The 17190-nt window shown below is 41.5% G+C and overlaps 1 protein-coding gene across 4 annotated transcripts in view; it reads right to left on the minus strand.

Moving 5' to 3' along the window:
• gabrg2 (gamma-aminobutyric acid type A receptor subunit gamma2) overlaps positions 1-17190 on the minus strand; it is a 35293-nt gene that overhangs the window by 3300 nt on the left and 14803 nt on the right. For 2 of the 4 annotated variants that reach the window (XM_036523037.1, XM_036523036.1), the window contains exons 6-9: positions 16456-16593; positions 6060-6212; positions 3843-4048; positions 1615-1638 (exon numbers count right to left, since the gene is read on the minus strand). In XM_036523037.1, coding sequence (XP_036378930.1) covers positions 1615-1638; positions 3843-4048; positions 6060-6212; positions 16456-16593 — 521 coding nt within the window. The remainder of the gene's footprint in view (positions 1-1614; positions 1639-3842; positions 4049-6059; positions 6213-16455; positions 16594-17190) is intronic. The other 2 variants (XM_036523039.1, XM_036523038.1) reach the window with 1 other exon arrangement.

Here is a 17190-nt window from a genome sequence, read left to right on the forward strand (position 1 = left end):
CATTGCCCTCATCTAAAATTTGCCCAGCACTAGAATACGAGGTGCTTAAAGTTCAAGTCTCATAAAATTTTCTCATTAACTAATTAACACCACAGAGAATATGAAAGACAATAAACACAATCTGCAAATCCAATGTGATCTGAAAAGAAAAAAAAATCCTACTCTGTTTTGGAGACAGCTGTTTTGCAAAATCACAGAATCTCTTGTGTCTGTGATGTCACTCACATAATACTGGTTGTACTGTGGGTTATGTCCCAGGCTTGGCTCGGAAGCTTGATTTTATTTTGGGCGAAATGACTGCTAAACAAGGGTTTTTTTTTCCTCTTTACAAACACGGAATCATAATCCTTTCCACAATTTACTGTGGCGAGACTTGGACTTTAATGCCCCTTCAGCTTAAAAATAGCACCCCAGTTGTACCGCAGGGTTAATGGTTTTAGCATTATGGCCTGATAGATTGAAAGCCACCGGGGGGTTTGGGGTGGGGGGGTGGGGGGGGGTTTGTGACATGGGTCGAGGGATTCAGCTCTCACGAGGGCTGCGACAGAAGCGTGCTGAAACGCAAGCAAAGGAGCGCACACAGACCCGCCGCATGTACTGCACACAACACAGCATGGTCGCAGCTTTAACCGATGAAATCAGACAACCTTTGCAGACAAGGGAACACTGAGGGGAAGTGAGAGGGGCCCTTGGTTCATATTCTGAGGGTGAGAAGTCATGCTGGTTTTTTTTTTTATTGCCTTTTGGTAAATGTCCAATCCAAACCAGCTTTTATTATTTTTTTTTAATATTCATACTTTTTGCAGCTTGATTTGCAGCTTGCAACTTGAAATGTCCTATGAACACCTCAGAAATAAAAACAAACAATATTTACAGTACAACTACTGATAATAATATTAATAATTTATCTTAGCTGTCCTACTTGACAGACCTGTAGTTTAGTATATTTTATATGGATTTTTTATCCTCTGTTTTTACACGTTATATCTGTCCAGTAATTGCAGACAAGTGCATGTCACTCTTCAGGAAACTATGTCACTTCATTAGTGCCCTGTGCACTCTGACCTTCAAATGGTGGCCCCAGCTAAATCTGAACAGCAAAGCTGTTAAGTTGATTACTAACGAGGCAGAGAGCACCGTGTAGGGGGTTGTCTATTTCAGTCCGTTAAGGCTGGGCTGACTCTGTAGGGAGTGTCAGGTTTAACAGCCCTGTGATCAAACACACAGCCTGGCGCTTCTAAGATGAGTGAGAAAAAAGCGAGTGGCCGCCAAACCCCTCTGCGGTCCGAGGCCCAGAGACGCAAAATAATGAAGTGGCTGTGCTTTTCCGTCGGCCGGCCACGTCAGCGGAGCGCGACGGCGTGCGGTCCGAGTGAACGAGCAGACAGCCAGACCCATCAGCACATTCCGAAATATACTTTGCCTTCAGTTGCCATTTAGAGGATAACTGACAAGTGCACTGTGCAGACGTAAAAGACGCCCATTATAGTATTAAATTGACAATTAAATCAACAAAAAAAACCCAAAAAAAAACAAAGCAGTGGTGTGCAAGGGACAAGGTGAAATGCAGCAGACACATGCAGCCGATAGTTTCTACTCAGACACAAGCAATACCTTTGAGGAAAACAGCCGAAGGAGCTTTTTATCCAAACGGGAAACAAAGAATATGTGGAATAAAAAAGAGAACGACAAAAAAGAACAGATGTAAAAACAAACAGAATGTCAGAAAGACAGCAGTAATCCGTAATTCAACTCAAAGCAGGGAGGAGAAGACCACATACGAGAGGGAAATGCACCACAGTACATCAGAATCAAGACCAGGTTTGGTTCCATAGGCTTTAAAAAAGATATCTAGAGTTTGTTACTTTGGCTTATTGTTGTATCCAATACTTACAGTCCATGTCTAGAAATGAATCCAAATCACAACTACCTCTTCAAATTCTAAACCCTAGCTATCGATGTGGACAGCTTTCAGTGTATGTAGGTTACACGAGAAAATGATTTTTCTTAGACCAACCATTACATTACATTACAACTACAGTACATTCTTGTTATGCGGAAACTAAGAATCTCATGTATGTAAATTGATAAAATGCATTCCACCTCTTAGCAACAGCTGAGTTGCATCATTTTGAATTTCAGTCTGTTTTTTTTTTTCTTTGACACATCTGAAGTCCAAACGCTCATTCACTGAGTCACTGAAATTCTTAGATGATTTTTGCCTCTGGAGTACATCACATCATTCTGTCAATCATGGCCTGTAAGTAAATGATACTTCTCTTAACGGGAACAAAATCAATCCTTGGGCCATTTTACAGAATTTCTTCCACAAGAGTGCATTATTTGTAGTGAATGTCCAAGTGCTGCGGACTGTAGATGTCCTGCCACTGAAACTCCATCAATGACTTTTGATGAAAGATGTAAAAACCTGGTGTTGTTTTCATGCTTCACAAAACGTTCATAACAATCAATATCAAACATTTAAAGAAGACATGGTTATAACACACTTTTGGAAAAAAAAACAGATGTTTTGAAACACTTCACAAGACTAGTTCATGGAGAATGAATTTACTGTGATGTATAGATACTTTTTTCCATATTCATCTACTTTATAAACAGCATTTTTGAAGATCTTTGAGTATTCTTGCATTCATTCACCCATTTATTCACTCATTCTTTCATTCGTTCCATACGTACATGATGATTTTACTATCTGAAACCCACTTACAATTTGAGATACAATTTAAATGTAACAATCCGCATATATAACGCATACAGTTAACAAGTAAGTATAACAAAACAGTACAGTAGCACCTGCTTATCCATAAAACACAAAATTTGTGCCTCTCTTGAGGAAACTTAGCACTGTCATTACCTGGAACACAGAGGATTTTTGAGAAGATGGAAACAGAACAGCAGTTGACCTTTCCATGGTTATGCCACATGGCAAATCACAGCACAAGAAAGAGATGGAATTTCAAAACTGTTAGTCAGTGGAGCCTTTTGTGATCCATTTAGTTTAGATTATAGATTTAGATTATACCTGTGGTTTTATGTTTTCTTTTTGTTTTGTTATCTTTTTTTACAGCTAAAACGCGCTGTGTGCTGTATCATTTGAGCACTACAACTAATATATAGTTTCTTAGGCTGTTAGGATTTTTAGCCTTTTTTGCAACTATATCTAAACATATTTAACAATCTCATAATTAAATGATCTATTAACTATCGGTAATGGCTAAAATTAAAGCTATTCCAGAGTTATCATCCACATCTAAATATATAGGAATTAATATATGTTAACTTCAATGATGCCAGTATTTTTTGTTAATTATTTTCTTCTGTGTTTGCAGTGCAGCTACATTGTATATACCTTTCATTGCAGGGAAAATATGGAATATATTACTGCAAAAAATACAATTAAATAAATAAAACAGTTCATGAATTTCAGCCTTGAATATCATTGCTTGTCACAGAAAGCCTGACAGAAGCGGAAACAGTAACCATGGTGATCAGTGGCCTATGGAAAGGTCAATTGTTAGTCAGCTTTCCACACTTTGATATGAGTATCAGTTAAAAGGCAGGAAAGATAAACAGGCTACACCATAGAGCGACAGGAAACAGATACACGCTTGACCTTTCTTCAAAACCCAGAGAGGAGAACAATTTCAAGTCTTTGTCAGATGAACTCCCATGATACCAAACAAACTGTGTCCCATGTAAGCTTGAAACGAAACATGCCACAGAGATTAAGCCTGACTCTTTCGGAACATTTAAAAGGGCCGTGTCTCAAACGCATTAAATATTACTCTGGTTGGGGGCGATGTTGGAGAGGGGTTACTCACTGGATTTTTCTTCTTCTTGTCCTTGTTTTTGCTGGGCTTTCTGTTGCTGACAAAGTAGTGTAGCGTTCCGTACTCGATCAGAGCGGCGAAAACGAATATGAAGCAGACGGACACGAAGAGGTCCATGGCCGTCACGTACGACACCTTGGGCAGGGACTTTCTGGCGATGGTGCTGAGCGTGGTCATGGTCAGCACAGTTGTGATACCTGCAGGTGAACCGGGTCAAAAATGGTCAGTCCCTGCTGATTTATGCCAGACGGCAGTGACAGACAACAGGGAAGATGTCAGGGTATAGAGAAACCTGCCGGATCCTGCTGGATAACATAACATAACACTCATGAAACAGAGAGGTTCTGAGCTGTTGAGACTTCATTTCGGTTGAGATGGCGTCAGTGAAAATCTGCACTCCCAAGGCATGACAATGATGGAAGCAAGACAAAGAAAAAAGAAAAAATGTTTTAAAACATAGGTCTTTTTCAGCAAGACCAAAAGGTAGAGGGTATCCTGTATATTTTAAGTGACTAATGGGGAGAGTGTGATTGAACATTAAGACTGGTATTTTGCTCTCAATAATTTATGAAAGCAAATGAAGACTTTGTGACCATAGCAAAAAATACACAAAATGAAAACAACAAAAAAAAAGAAACAACAAGTTCCTGTGATGTATCAGAAATGGTTAAAAATGGACGATATACAAAACAGCATGTGTTGAGTGAATTCACTCTACCAACTGCAGGAAACCCAGCATCCTTATCATGTACATTACGAAACAAGGAAACATTTGTCAATGAATTAACCATTCACCACGTCGCTGCGACACACATCGGATTAAACGATTGGGGAAGATTAGAAAAAAAAAAGAAAAAAAAAAAAACGATGACAATTTATTCGCAAAAAGCTTGACAGCATGAGGTATGCATTTCCCAGAAGAGCACATTGACCAACTGCCGCGGTCCTCTTCATCCACATTTCTCTGCACTTGAGGTCATACCAAGTGGCATTATTGCAGGCCATCTGGTACTCTGTGTGTGTGCCAGTGTGAGGGAGAGAATGGCCATAGAGACAGGAGCTGCACGAGGAGAGCTCTTCAAACAAAATCTACAGCTAATGTGGTTTTCATAGATGGTCATGGCACTGTTTATGTTTTTGATGGTTCATTGCCCCCCCCCCCCCCCCCCCCTCTGCCTCAAGCCAATGATCACCCATACAGCTTCTATATGTGTTCTTTTTGTGTTTTTTTCTGAATGTGGAAGACATGAAAGCGACATCATCGCTCAAAATTAATGTGGCAATATCCACATCACAGCATCAGATGATGGTGATCTTTTGTCTGGAGGCACTGTGAATTAAGAATTCTGCCACGGACATTTATCCTTGGAGCAGTGCGTCATCAACCATACCATAATTATTCAGGAGGAATATAAGCTATTCTCATCAATATAGCTGTCTGCAGTCAATTAATATTGATATTGTATGGAATACTGTAAGTCAAAGCACATCTTCCAATGCCGCATTAAAAATACTAGGGATACTATTATGTCATTTCTGCAGGAATCAACAAGAGCCAATGCATTTTCATGCAGAATAAATTTCACTGAACAATCTGTGGCTCAGTAATTTGCGTTAGAGGATCAGCCTTGCTGTCCAACGAGAAATGCCATCAGCGTAAAATGAGAGAGAATGAGGCTGTTTTCAAGGTGCGTCTGCTTTGATCATGCCGGTGTGGGAACATGACGTTAGACTCACAGTCTTTTCGGGGTTGGGGGGTGGGGGTTGGAAATGCTGACTGAAGAATTTAGAACTCAAAAAGTAAAACAGGGATTCTATGAAGATGGTACCCTTTGGAGGGTAGGCACTCAAAACCCCTTAGAAGAAATTCTCCTCAGACCCCTTTGCCTTTGGCTAAGGTTACACCTGCCCTTAAATGCTGACAGAGCTTTGGACCGTGGTGCTGCATATTAATACCTCATTAAGGCATGCATGAAAACATATGTCCCAGAGAGAGCTGTCTTCACTAAAAAAATCACCAGGGCTTTGTTCTCGCTGTGCGTATTTACTGCCTGCTGCTGGTCCGGCATCGTTAAAAGGGAGAGACTGATAAACAACCACCCTGTCGGGGCTGTCAGGGGCGCTTGATCGGGTCTGCTTTATTGTTTATGAGCAATGAGTAATGCTTGATAAGATTAAGCAAAGCACGTTGTAATTTTTTTTTTCTACCTAGAGATGTTCTGGCCGGGACGGCATCCTTGTTGATCCAGAAGGACACCCAGGACAGAACCACAATGAGGGTGCAGGGGATGTAGGTCTGGATTGTGAAGTAGCCCATTCTCCTGCTCAGATCGAAGAAGACGGTCAACACAACATAGTCCCCTGGGAAACAGAGAAAGAGAGGAAGAGAAAGGAAAAACAAAAAAAAAAAACAGGATTAGCACGTCTTATGTCACATCAAGATCAAGGTCACCACAAAGTTAAGCTAAAAAAATATGAAACAGTCCATCTGATATACCATAATACATACATGACCATTTAACTGTATCTGGATCGTCCCTGTACACTACATGTTCTCTCTTTTTGCACATGCTCACAACGACATGGTCAGGAAGGAAGGAAAGGAAACCATATTTCCTTCCACTTCCTTCTGGTATCCCATTGATCCCAGTGCTGCAGAATCAACAGGCTTCTTGAGACTAGAGAATGAGAGGAATGCTTGAGCATACAGATACAGCACCACAGAGTGGCTTATTTATGACCATATTCTTTGTGGGAAAACCAGTTCTTAAAAAAGCACAGGGAATACTCCCTGTCACCTCAAAGCCAATCCACATGCTGTGACTGACTGGGCCACCCTGAATCTGACCTAACAAACCCAGATCATCCCTGCTTCCATTATACGGCAGTCCATCATTCATGGAGTCTCCAGTTTAGGAAGAGTGCCAGGGGCTTCCCAGATTCAGGTCAGTGGTTATTTACTCTACTAAGAACTAATTAATTACAGTACCACACTTTTCTGAGAAGCTATTGTTTTACTGTTAGACTGCTGTGCCCATGGGCTTGAGGGCTTGTGATTTTGTCTCTTTACACTCACTGATGTAAATGTAAATACTATATGCTGGCCACCATTGAATCCAACTTTGTTAATGAAGACTGCACTGGCAACAGATTTTATTACAATACTACTCACTTAGAGTGAAATTATTTGGCCTCGCCCTCTGATTTTAAGACTCAACTACAATGTTTGTTCTTTCCATACTAAACATGTGTGTGTGTGTGTGTGTGTGTGTGTGTGTGTTTGAAGCTGCTCTAATCAATTAATCTACCGGAAACTCCATCCGCCTCTCAACACAGATTACATCATTAACACTAAACGCAGCACACTGGCACTGCAGAAATTTGCACGCCTTTCTGCTGATCGTCCCTTTTACAACAACCCAAATGTGAATGATGTTCACAAGGGTCTGCCAGGTAATGTTTCTTTTTATTAACACTGCATTAGCAGAACCCCACCCCCACCATCCCCCACCCTACCCGCTGCTGTGCAGAGAGCCCCTAGCAGCTGAGAAACTGCAGGTTAAACCACTAATTCAGCTTGGTCAGCAACACCACTGCCACATCACATTATCCTCCGCTATTAGCAACACTGGACTTTACCACAGGTGCTAATGTCTTGTCGTAGACCTCTCTGCAGTACGGCTGAGGAGTTATTACGGGAAGAGCAGAAGAAATAATATTGGAAAAAAGAACATGATTCTGCCTGCAACATCTTCTAATTAAGACCTGGACTTTGCAGCCACTGAACCTTTGCGTAACCACAGGCAGGTCTCTCTCATCTGAATGAGAGAGGCCTTTGCATTTCCTCTGCAACACGACACCCCCCCCCTCCCCGCCCTCCACCACCGACACACTGCCTTCTCAAAGGCACATTCCTACACTGCGAAGATTAAAGGATGACAGGCATTTTACACCTACGCCATTTGTTCCCGCTATTGTACTCATGGCTGACAGATGAGATCTCCTGGCAGAGGGAGCTTTGAGATGCTCGCAGGGCTTTCACCAAAGGGAATGATGAACTCCCCTTTGATTTCTCCAAGACTGGGAGAGGCACCGGATAATTAGGCGAGCCCAATCACGCCTCGCGGAAGCGCAGAGTGCTGATAATCAATTTAACCGGAGATTAAATGAAATGTGACGTGCGGGGACAAACCGATCTGGATCTGAACAGGATGCTTTGTCAAGAAGAAGAATCAGGATCTTTGACCACTTAAATGGACCACAGTCACAGTCCTTGCAATGGCCTGCAATGTTAATTGCACCTGTTCTGATTGTGTGACATCTTATATGTGTAATTGTAAAGGTTTAACTTCACAGAGACATTTCACCTACTACTGCCATACAGAAGACACTAATGAAGGTGGTGCTGCTGCTATTCTTGTAAATCTTGTCTTAAGACTTGTCTTAGTACTTGACAGAGCACAATATTGCTCACCATATTTGCTGTGCTAATTATTATATCACAGTTTCCTTCTGCACCCCAACATTCTAATCTCCTATATGACAAAAGAGTTACGCAACAGAATAATAACTTTGGGGGACAACATAACTCGCTCAAGAGCAATTTTTAAACCTCCCGGATTCACACGTTTGAGAGACTGGCTCCGTTATTGGGAATTAAACAGATAACACAGGCTGTTGCCTGTGCTGCTCCACTGTAACAAGATTGCAGCCCATAAATAAGGAATAAAACGATCATTCTGAGGTGTGGAAATGCTGAAACATCGTTCCCAGGTACAGGAGGCAAATATTGCTACAGGGCAGGCGCACAAAATATGGTAATCCCTTAGTGCTGACCGCAAGAAAAAGTCGCCACCAAATTAAATCGACAGCCGCAATATGGAGCAATAGAGATGGGCAGTCAGAGACTGGTGGCACATATTCACATTCCAGTGGTTGATGCAATCCACTGTTGACAGGGCTACGCGGTGGTGGACTGCAAAGTTGTGTCGAGTCTCAAGGCACCAGCGGAAGCTTGGAAAGCAATGGCTGCTGGGATGTCAATTCCGACCCTGTCCAATCACTACCCTGACGTCACCAAGAACTATTGCCACCTTCGTAATGATTCCTTGGTCCTTTAGCAGTGTCAGCTGTTACTCTCCGAGACAATACCCTGCACACAGCAGATGCTCGTCTTTATATGTTTTTAATGGGCAGTCACTGATAGTCCATCTGCCCTCACTCTGGCCTGTCAGAGATCTTTTGCCCAGACTAGGCATATGCAAGCTGTAAAAAATCTACATTGTTTGGGGTAGTGCATTAGTCTGATTAGTCTGCATCTTGCAGAACAGGGAAAAGCACTGCAATGGCATCCCTGCATTCTTTTTATCGTGTTAGCCCTTCTAAAATTGCACAAGTTTATGTACTGACATTATGAAATATGTAATTCATACTGCTTACATAACTATGCACTGCTGCATTAAACACCTGGCCAAACACCAATATATACTTTTTTTTAGTTCTTTTCCACTGTCCACTGTAACTGGTTTTGAGGAAAGCTTATCTTCAGGGAACAATCAGAATGCTGATGAACAAATCCTAATCCCTGCTGTACTGGGGAAAAAATAAAATAATCTCCATTTCAAAAGACAAGATCTAATTAGTTAAGAGAAGAGGCAGGCCTGGTGCTGAGTGGATGTAGCACTGAAGTCTTTCTGGAGAGACGTGAGGCATGGAACACCTTGTTAAGCTCGACACCGTTTACTGATGTCTCACCATAGATCGCATTATCCATTTACTCTTAGTGACAAATGTATATGCAAAAAAAAAAAAAAAAAGATCTCAACAACATCTCCCGTCCCGGTTCACTAACCTCTCCCTTCAGCAAAACACTGTTACATTAGATTTTAATTGGCAATAAATCATATAGATGTTGTCTGAGTAGCTGTTTCAATATGCTAGCTGGCAGCGGCCATGTTTCCAAGCACGGGCACCAGCAATGCATTCGCGACTCTGTTTGGTTGCTTTTATAGTCAGAGCGTAATGGTGCCAAATTAGTGAGCATTTGGGCTCTTGGGAAAGTGGCCGTTTGTCAATCTTTTAGTTACAGAAGCAGTACTTTGTGAACAAACACATTGAAGGGAAAATGGAGAGGAGCAGAAGAACATGAAGATGATAAAGTATGCAAAACTACTGAAAAGAGAAAGCACTCGATTATGGTAAGAGCCATAACAGTAGATTTTAACTGCACTCCTCAAAATAGCCACAGGGGCCTTATTATATTACAACCTTTTTTGGAAAAGATTCCACAATGAATTAATTTAATAATATTCATTGTAAGAAAAAAAACAAGGAAGCATTTTTCCAGTTGGCAATTGTTCTATGCATCAGTGTTCACTGCCTCCGCTCTGTGGTGAAACCACACATTAGCTTTCCCTCTCTCCCCACACCGTCCTGTGTTTTGAAAGTTGATATGAGATGAGCAGCCTGGTGCCAGTGGGTAGGGGGTGATTAAGCTCCAGAGGTGGGTAAAAAAGCACCGGACACTGTCTTTGTGAAATATGATGCCAATTTCCGATGCTTTCAGAGCAGACTCTGCACGCCCGCTTAATTTTGTTATGGCAATTGAACCACTTTCATCCTGCAGCCTACAGTCTCTCGGAGTGGCATCTGGAGGAATCCGCAGCAGCTCGAAAGCTCGCCTCGTACTTCATATGCCAGATATTTGCTCCGTTTCGTCATACTGGCTCTGAGTAGGGACCAACTGGATAACTTAACAAGAATCTGTTAGCTCCCCCCCGCCATGCCTTTATGTCTCGCTTTCAAATTACATAATGATAATGTATGCTGGGTAAAAAGGAAAACACTCAAGCAAACACAGAGCTCTGATGGGCCTTGCTATTCATACATGACATAATACTCACTGTAACAACTGTCGCATTCCACACTTCTGTGATCATATATCTGTTTTCATTGTCACGGTTATCAGCACATATCACTGTCAACTAGCAAAAAATGAGAAAATTAGCTTTTTAAACACACTGTACTGCAGCAGAGGATGGGGCTGAAAGCTCTGCTGTCTTGCAGGATGAATGGTAGGAAGTTCTCCCATCAAATAGCTTGTTCTGTAAACTGGCAGGGGTGGAGTCGGCTCTATCGGTCTGAAAGCCACAGGAACTCTTAATGCACAGGTGGTGTTCAATGAGGAGGAAAAACAACCAGTCGTTTTCCAAGGCAATCACTTTCCTCTGGCTTACCAGGAGCATCCGAGTCCAGGTGTTAATTACTGGCCTATTACTCTGTCAAACTGGGACTGAAAAAGAAAGACTGCAAATTGGTATTTAAGTCTGTGACTCACAGCCTCAATTCCTTCTCTTAGCGCAGAGGGAAAAATTGGCTTATTACAGGAATCAGGTCTTTTCTATAGAAAATTATAAACATTTCCTTATATCTGTGCACCCCTGGATGGCCAGCCGAAGCAGTCTGCTGACAGAACAAGACATTATGGTTTATTCTTTCAGCATTAACTTGGAATCATTCATATGTATACTTTACCATATTCCCCTGGGCATTGTCTGCTATTTTTCAAAATGCAAATACTTTATGCACTTGGCACGCAGCAACCGACAGGTAAGGCAATATTTACAAAATTCCACTGCAAAAGGTGCCAAGGCTGGCCCTTTTCGGTCCACATTAGTTATTGCTTTTTTACTTAACACCTCTGAGCACTGACATTTGGTCCTGGCATTCCACAGACATGCGCCTTCAAGTCTTTGATGACTTTGCTATGCTTTTGTTACCTTCCTCCTCTGAGATTCCCCAAACCATCCAGTGAAAGTCACAATATTGCTGGAGGTCCCTCTTCTTCCCTTAAGTGGATTGCTTCAGCATAAATTGAGTTACACGCTTCATGGGCGCATAAATTCTGCATCCATCCATCCATTTAAATGGAGAGTGCGCAGAATATTTTTGGCAACTTTGCAAAATTATCAGGGAACTGAGAGATGATACCATGAAAAATATCCACTCCAAAAGGAGCATCAAAGACAGACCAAGAGACAGAGAAGCAGAGAACTGAAAAAAAAACAATATATAGAGAAATATTCTCTAAAAATTGATATTCTGTATATGACTGTTAGATATGTCAGGCCAACTCAGAACATCTCTCATTCATTTTGGAGATTTGGAAACAGGATTTAGGGGGAAAAAAAAAATCAAGAGAGCGTAATGACGTAACAGAATGCCTGCACATTTCCCATGTGGAATTTGGCTCTTTTCTTTCATCCACAGTGCCTCCAGATTTCTCCTGTCAACATCTAATCTGCAAACTGTGGGCCTCCATAATCGGAGAGGGAAGCTGATGTGTCCCGGGGCTCTCTCGGCTCAAGCTAAATCACACAGACCGACACACACAGACAACAAAAGAAAAAAAATAAATACTGAATCTTAGAAGGTCATTCTAAGAATAGCTCTCTATAAATTTAACATCATACTACTCTATATATGAAAAATAGAGTTTAATTCTTATATAACAAAGGAATAAAAAAACCAGTACAGTTCTACACAGCAGGGCGCCAATGGCAAGGGCTATTGATTACTTTCCACTTGAAAAGTTGTTTCTGGTCTGTTAAATAGTGCGTTTTCAAACTCATTTGTTCCATTAATGTGCTTCGAGGAGTAGTAATAAAAAAAAATAAAAAACTGGCAACAATGCTGGTGATTAATTCAAATACCCACAAATTGCTTGCTGCTTTGCAGAACAGCCTGCGTTCAGAATGAACTTAATGGAAAATCAAGCCCTCTTCCCACCATGGCCCTGATCCGCCTTGATCTGCCAGCTGCCAGATGGGTTAGCTGCTGCGGAGTCGCAGCTTACTGCCTGCCCCTCGGTCACCAAGGGGTTAAAAGGCAGCATTTAAATGTAAGATCCCCCAGCTCCTCTACTGTCTCGTAATTAGTTCAAAGGTTTTTTTCCCCCGCTTTTCTCTCAAAAATTGTTTGACCTTGCGGAACCTTCGACATGCCATTGACTGACAGTGGCAGAAGGGAGAGCTATATTAGGGCTTCCTCCCAGCTGGACGAAGGTGGACTTGTCACTCTTGAAGTGGTCTGATATGACAGCAGAACGGAATGACACAGCGGAGTGAGTTCTGACAGCACAGGCAGTCGAGCACCAAACAAAAGCAGACGTCGCCTCCCTGTAAAAAATCTGCAGCAAAGCAGATGGTGCCGTGTTTTTCTTTCATTTTTTTTTTTTTCAAAAGGCAGAGTGCCACAATAAATCACAATAAATTGAATCAGGAGCAAAAAAAAAAAAAAGAAAAGATGACAAAACTAATGTAAAATACATTAAAATTATAGGTTAGGAAATGGCTTGCAAATACAGAGTCACAATCTGTTTTCCTGGTCATCAACCAGAAATGTTTTTCGCTTTTCTGGATAAATCTCTGCTGCTTGTTCTTGCACTGTGTGGTAAACACCCCCAACCCAATCCTATTGTATAATAGATATGTCACTAAAAGCATTACACTTACGTGGTGCCCAAATATCAGCTGCAAATTTTACACAGTATGATGATTTGGCAGGGTTCATGTGAGGTGGGGTATGTGTGTGTGTGTGTGTGTGTGGTGATGACAGTGATGGGGGATGCTGGTGTGCCTCACAGGAGGAGTCATCATCTGGTTGTGAGGGTGGCTGTAGAAGCCGGTGTTCCAGAATATCACACCAAACGATTATCAACTGGACACCATGTCCAGGCCGTCTTGCATTCATTTATTACATTACGCCTTCAGCAGACGCTCTTATCCAGAGCGCTGTACATAGGTTACAGTTTTCACTCTATCCATTCGCAAAGCTGAATATTTTCTGAGGCAATTCTGGGTGAAGCGCCTTACCCAAGGGTATAGCAGCAGTGCCCCAGCGGGGAATCAAACCAGCAACCTTCTGGCTATGAGCACTGCTCCTTACCACTATGCTAAGCAAAGCAGAGGAGCATGGAGCAAGCTTCTGGGGCAGCCATAAATGGAGACTCTTACCAGAAGCACTATCCATTTCTGCTGCAGCTTCGCAACAGCCCTACTTCCAAATGTTTGCTTGGACTAGGCAGTTATGGATCTGTCTTGTTAGGGCTATGTGATTAGTAAGTGCCTCCTACGTCCAGCTACACACTTCTCCGGGGGGGATTCAGCTTCAAATACTTGTGCATTTTTTGCTGAAAACCTATGACTGCTTTCACCCCCCCAATCAGATTAGACATATGTTCGGTGATAATTTTTCAATCTGTTCTGGATACCCATCAATGGTCCTCATACATTAGGATTCTCTCTTGAGTGGCAATAATTAAGTGAACAGTGGGAGAAAACCTTCAACAGAATCTCTTCAACAAGCGCAACGGAAATCCAGCACTCAACGGGGAAGATGCTGTCTAGAACGTTTGAAGAAGACACTATCCATAAATTGTATTTCATATAATCCTCTAAAATATTTATAACGTTGCTTAAGAAGTACAACTCAGATAAATTCATTTAATCAATAAATGTCTCAATTATTCTATTACCTTAACAAATTACAAAGCAGTCAAATTTACTTTTTTTTGGCAGGGAGGTAGTTGTAGTTCCAGTAGAATTGTTTCCAATACAATCTGAATCATGAAGAAAGTGTTTAAACCCCACCCCCCTAGCCATGAGATATTCCAAGTGTCCTCCATAAGCTCTTGCAGCAGACTCCAAAGAGTATCTGGGTTTTTCTCTCGGGGAGCACGGTTTTTATAAGCCAAAGCTCTACATGCTCTGTCTTTCCCACGCTACACTACGAGCCAATGTTTTCCCTTTTGGCAGTTCCAAACCGTTTGTGAGAAACGTGCCAGGATTTTATCTAAGTATAAAAGTATTCCCAGCTGTTTTAATCAGGATCAGGATTCATACCGGTACATGATGTAATCATATCAGAAAACGCATTTAAGCATCCTGGTAGCAGGACTCTCTCATGAGCTATACGCCTCTTAAAAGCTATCCGGGCTTTCATAAAATGGGAGATTTAACATCTTGGCTACTTTGCTATGAATTCTGGTGCCACTGTATGGGTCCTCAAGACTAAATCTACAATCACCTTTAGTCCTTAGCTCTGGCTGACAAATATGTGCAACTGTTAATCTCTTTTAATACTAACTGAATTTCTTTTATTTTTTTGTTTAATTACAACTGTGTCTGTGAAGAAGAACCTTGACACTTGTCTTAAATTGTGAGTTAAACTTCAGGGACAAATTCAGGGGTAAATATGACAGGCACCGTCTTTCATAACAGAATTTCAGTGTCTCTCCAGTCAGGGAACATGGAGCCAACAGAGACTGGCCACATGATGTCATAAATTTATTTTTTTAATGTGCAAGGGGAAGTATGAAAAAAATAATTCTTAAAAAAAGACTGAATGGCAGCCAAGAAAACTGCATTCCCTCAATCAATAGTCATTTCAGCAATCAGCTGAGATAAATTGCATATCTTTTAAACATCTTTTTTAATTTGCACTTTCTCCAAGAAAGCCAAGAGGGCGCTTGTCATATTTATGATAATGGAAACCTATAATGACTCTTTTGGAAAGTGTGTCAGGCCTATCAAGGAAACAAATGCTCTAAAAAAGTCTCATTTTACCTTGACTGATTTAACAACTTGAGTTATGGGCTGCCCTTTGAGTCTTGGTGCATAAATTTCTTTACGAAGACATTTTCATTGTTTTCCTGGCACGGTCCACCAGGCTGACGAGCATATTTAGGAGACTGCAGGCAATGCTTCCATACCTGTAGCTAGCTGAGCATACTGCCGAAGGAGATCACATGCCGCCATAAAAACAACTCATGGTCACAGCATGCTATACACAATCACACAAAGCTACACATGGTGAAACACATTACATTCCTATGCAACAGAGAAACCATCTTCAGAAAGGGAACATTTACAGCTCTACATTGATGAGGTAGACATATACTTGATAGAGGTATTTGATGGTTAGCCAGCGACAATGTTTACATGTGTACATACGCTGTATTTGTACCAATAAAAACCTTTGAATATCGTAGAATAACAACAGAGAGTGATAAACTACATTTTGCCACATATGGCACAATACTTTTTTTCTGGAAAATGGGAGAAATCTCTGTTGTACATGATTTCAAAATATCAGCATATATCAGTAATTACCTTGCAATACTCTGACAGTTTTCTCTCTTATCAAACTTATATCAGAAGAATGGTATGGAAATTAATATATTACTTTGTTGCATACAACAAAGGTGTTAAATGGTACATTGTTTAATTCTGGAAGCTCCTTCTTTTGAGAGAGGTGCATAAGATGTCAAAACGCTAAATCCTCTGGCTAGCTGTGTAACAGACACAGTGTATCGGATTCAGTACACCCCCATCTCTTGGGAAAGCAAGATCGATTGAGAAACGTTTGAGGTGCAGACTCTCACAGTATACCAATCTGCTACAGTAGATCACATATCTTTGACTGGCAGGTGCAAAGGTTTAAATTCAGTAGGGGTATCCAGGCAACACTTGCGAAGAATAAAAAAAAAAAAACTTTTCCAGTTAAACCGCAACCCATCGGGGACACGGACTGCGATGAACTTTACCTGACACAGTCTTCACGATTTCAGAGGTGTTCCTCAGACCCACAAAGGAGAACTGATAAAGCCTCCAGGAGCGGATGTCGCCAACTTCCACAGAGCTCCTTTTCCACCTGTAGATGATCTCCTCTTTCGGGTAGCCATCTAAGAGGGAGTCAGATGGGTGGTCACACAGTTAGAATTTTCTGGATCAAATGCTATGACGCTACAACTACGTTATGAAACGTTATTCTTTTACTAATCAAAGCTGGGTTAAGAGCAGCTTTGCTGTAAGCAGGCTTGAGGATGCAGGGCCGTTGTTAGCACGATCCTAAACCCTGATGAATTCCTAATTATGACTAACTTCAAGTCACTTTCATTCGATCTCAGTCCAGAGTGGCGCACAGAAATCTATGCAGCAGGCTAATTAAGGTAGTATTATACGGCACAAACTCTACCAGAATGCCAGCATAATGGGGCTCTTAATTGAAGAGCCCACAGGCATTCTGTAATGGGGGACTGATGGATCTTTAAGACAAAATGTTATGGCAGGTGATAGCAGGTTCTATCCTTTATCCTCTGACTGCATTAGCGTACTTTCCATCTTTCAGACAGAACAGCTTCAGAATGAATTATTGATTTGAATTTTTCTTTGCTGAAGAATGAGCACGTCTCACAATGCGGTCCTGTGACTGCTCTGTTTATAAATGCATAGATTTACTTACTGAGGGCCGAAAACGTACGATGAGAAGTCTGTGGCAC

Source organism: Megalops cyprinoides, chromosome 3 (assembly GCF_013368585.1).
Source record: "Megalops cyprinoides isolate fMegCyp1 chromosome 3, fMegCyp1.pri, whole genome shotgun sequence".
In the NCBI taxonomy this organism is placed as follows: domain Eukaryota; kingdom Metazoa; phylum Chordata; class Actinopteri; order Elopiformes; family Megalopidae; genus Megalops; species Megalops cyprinoides.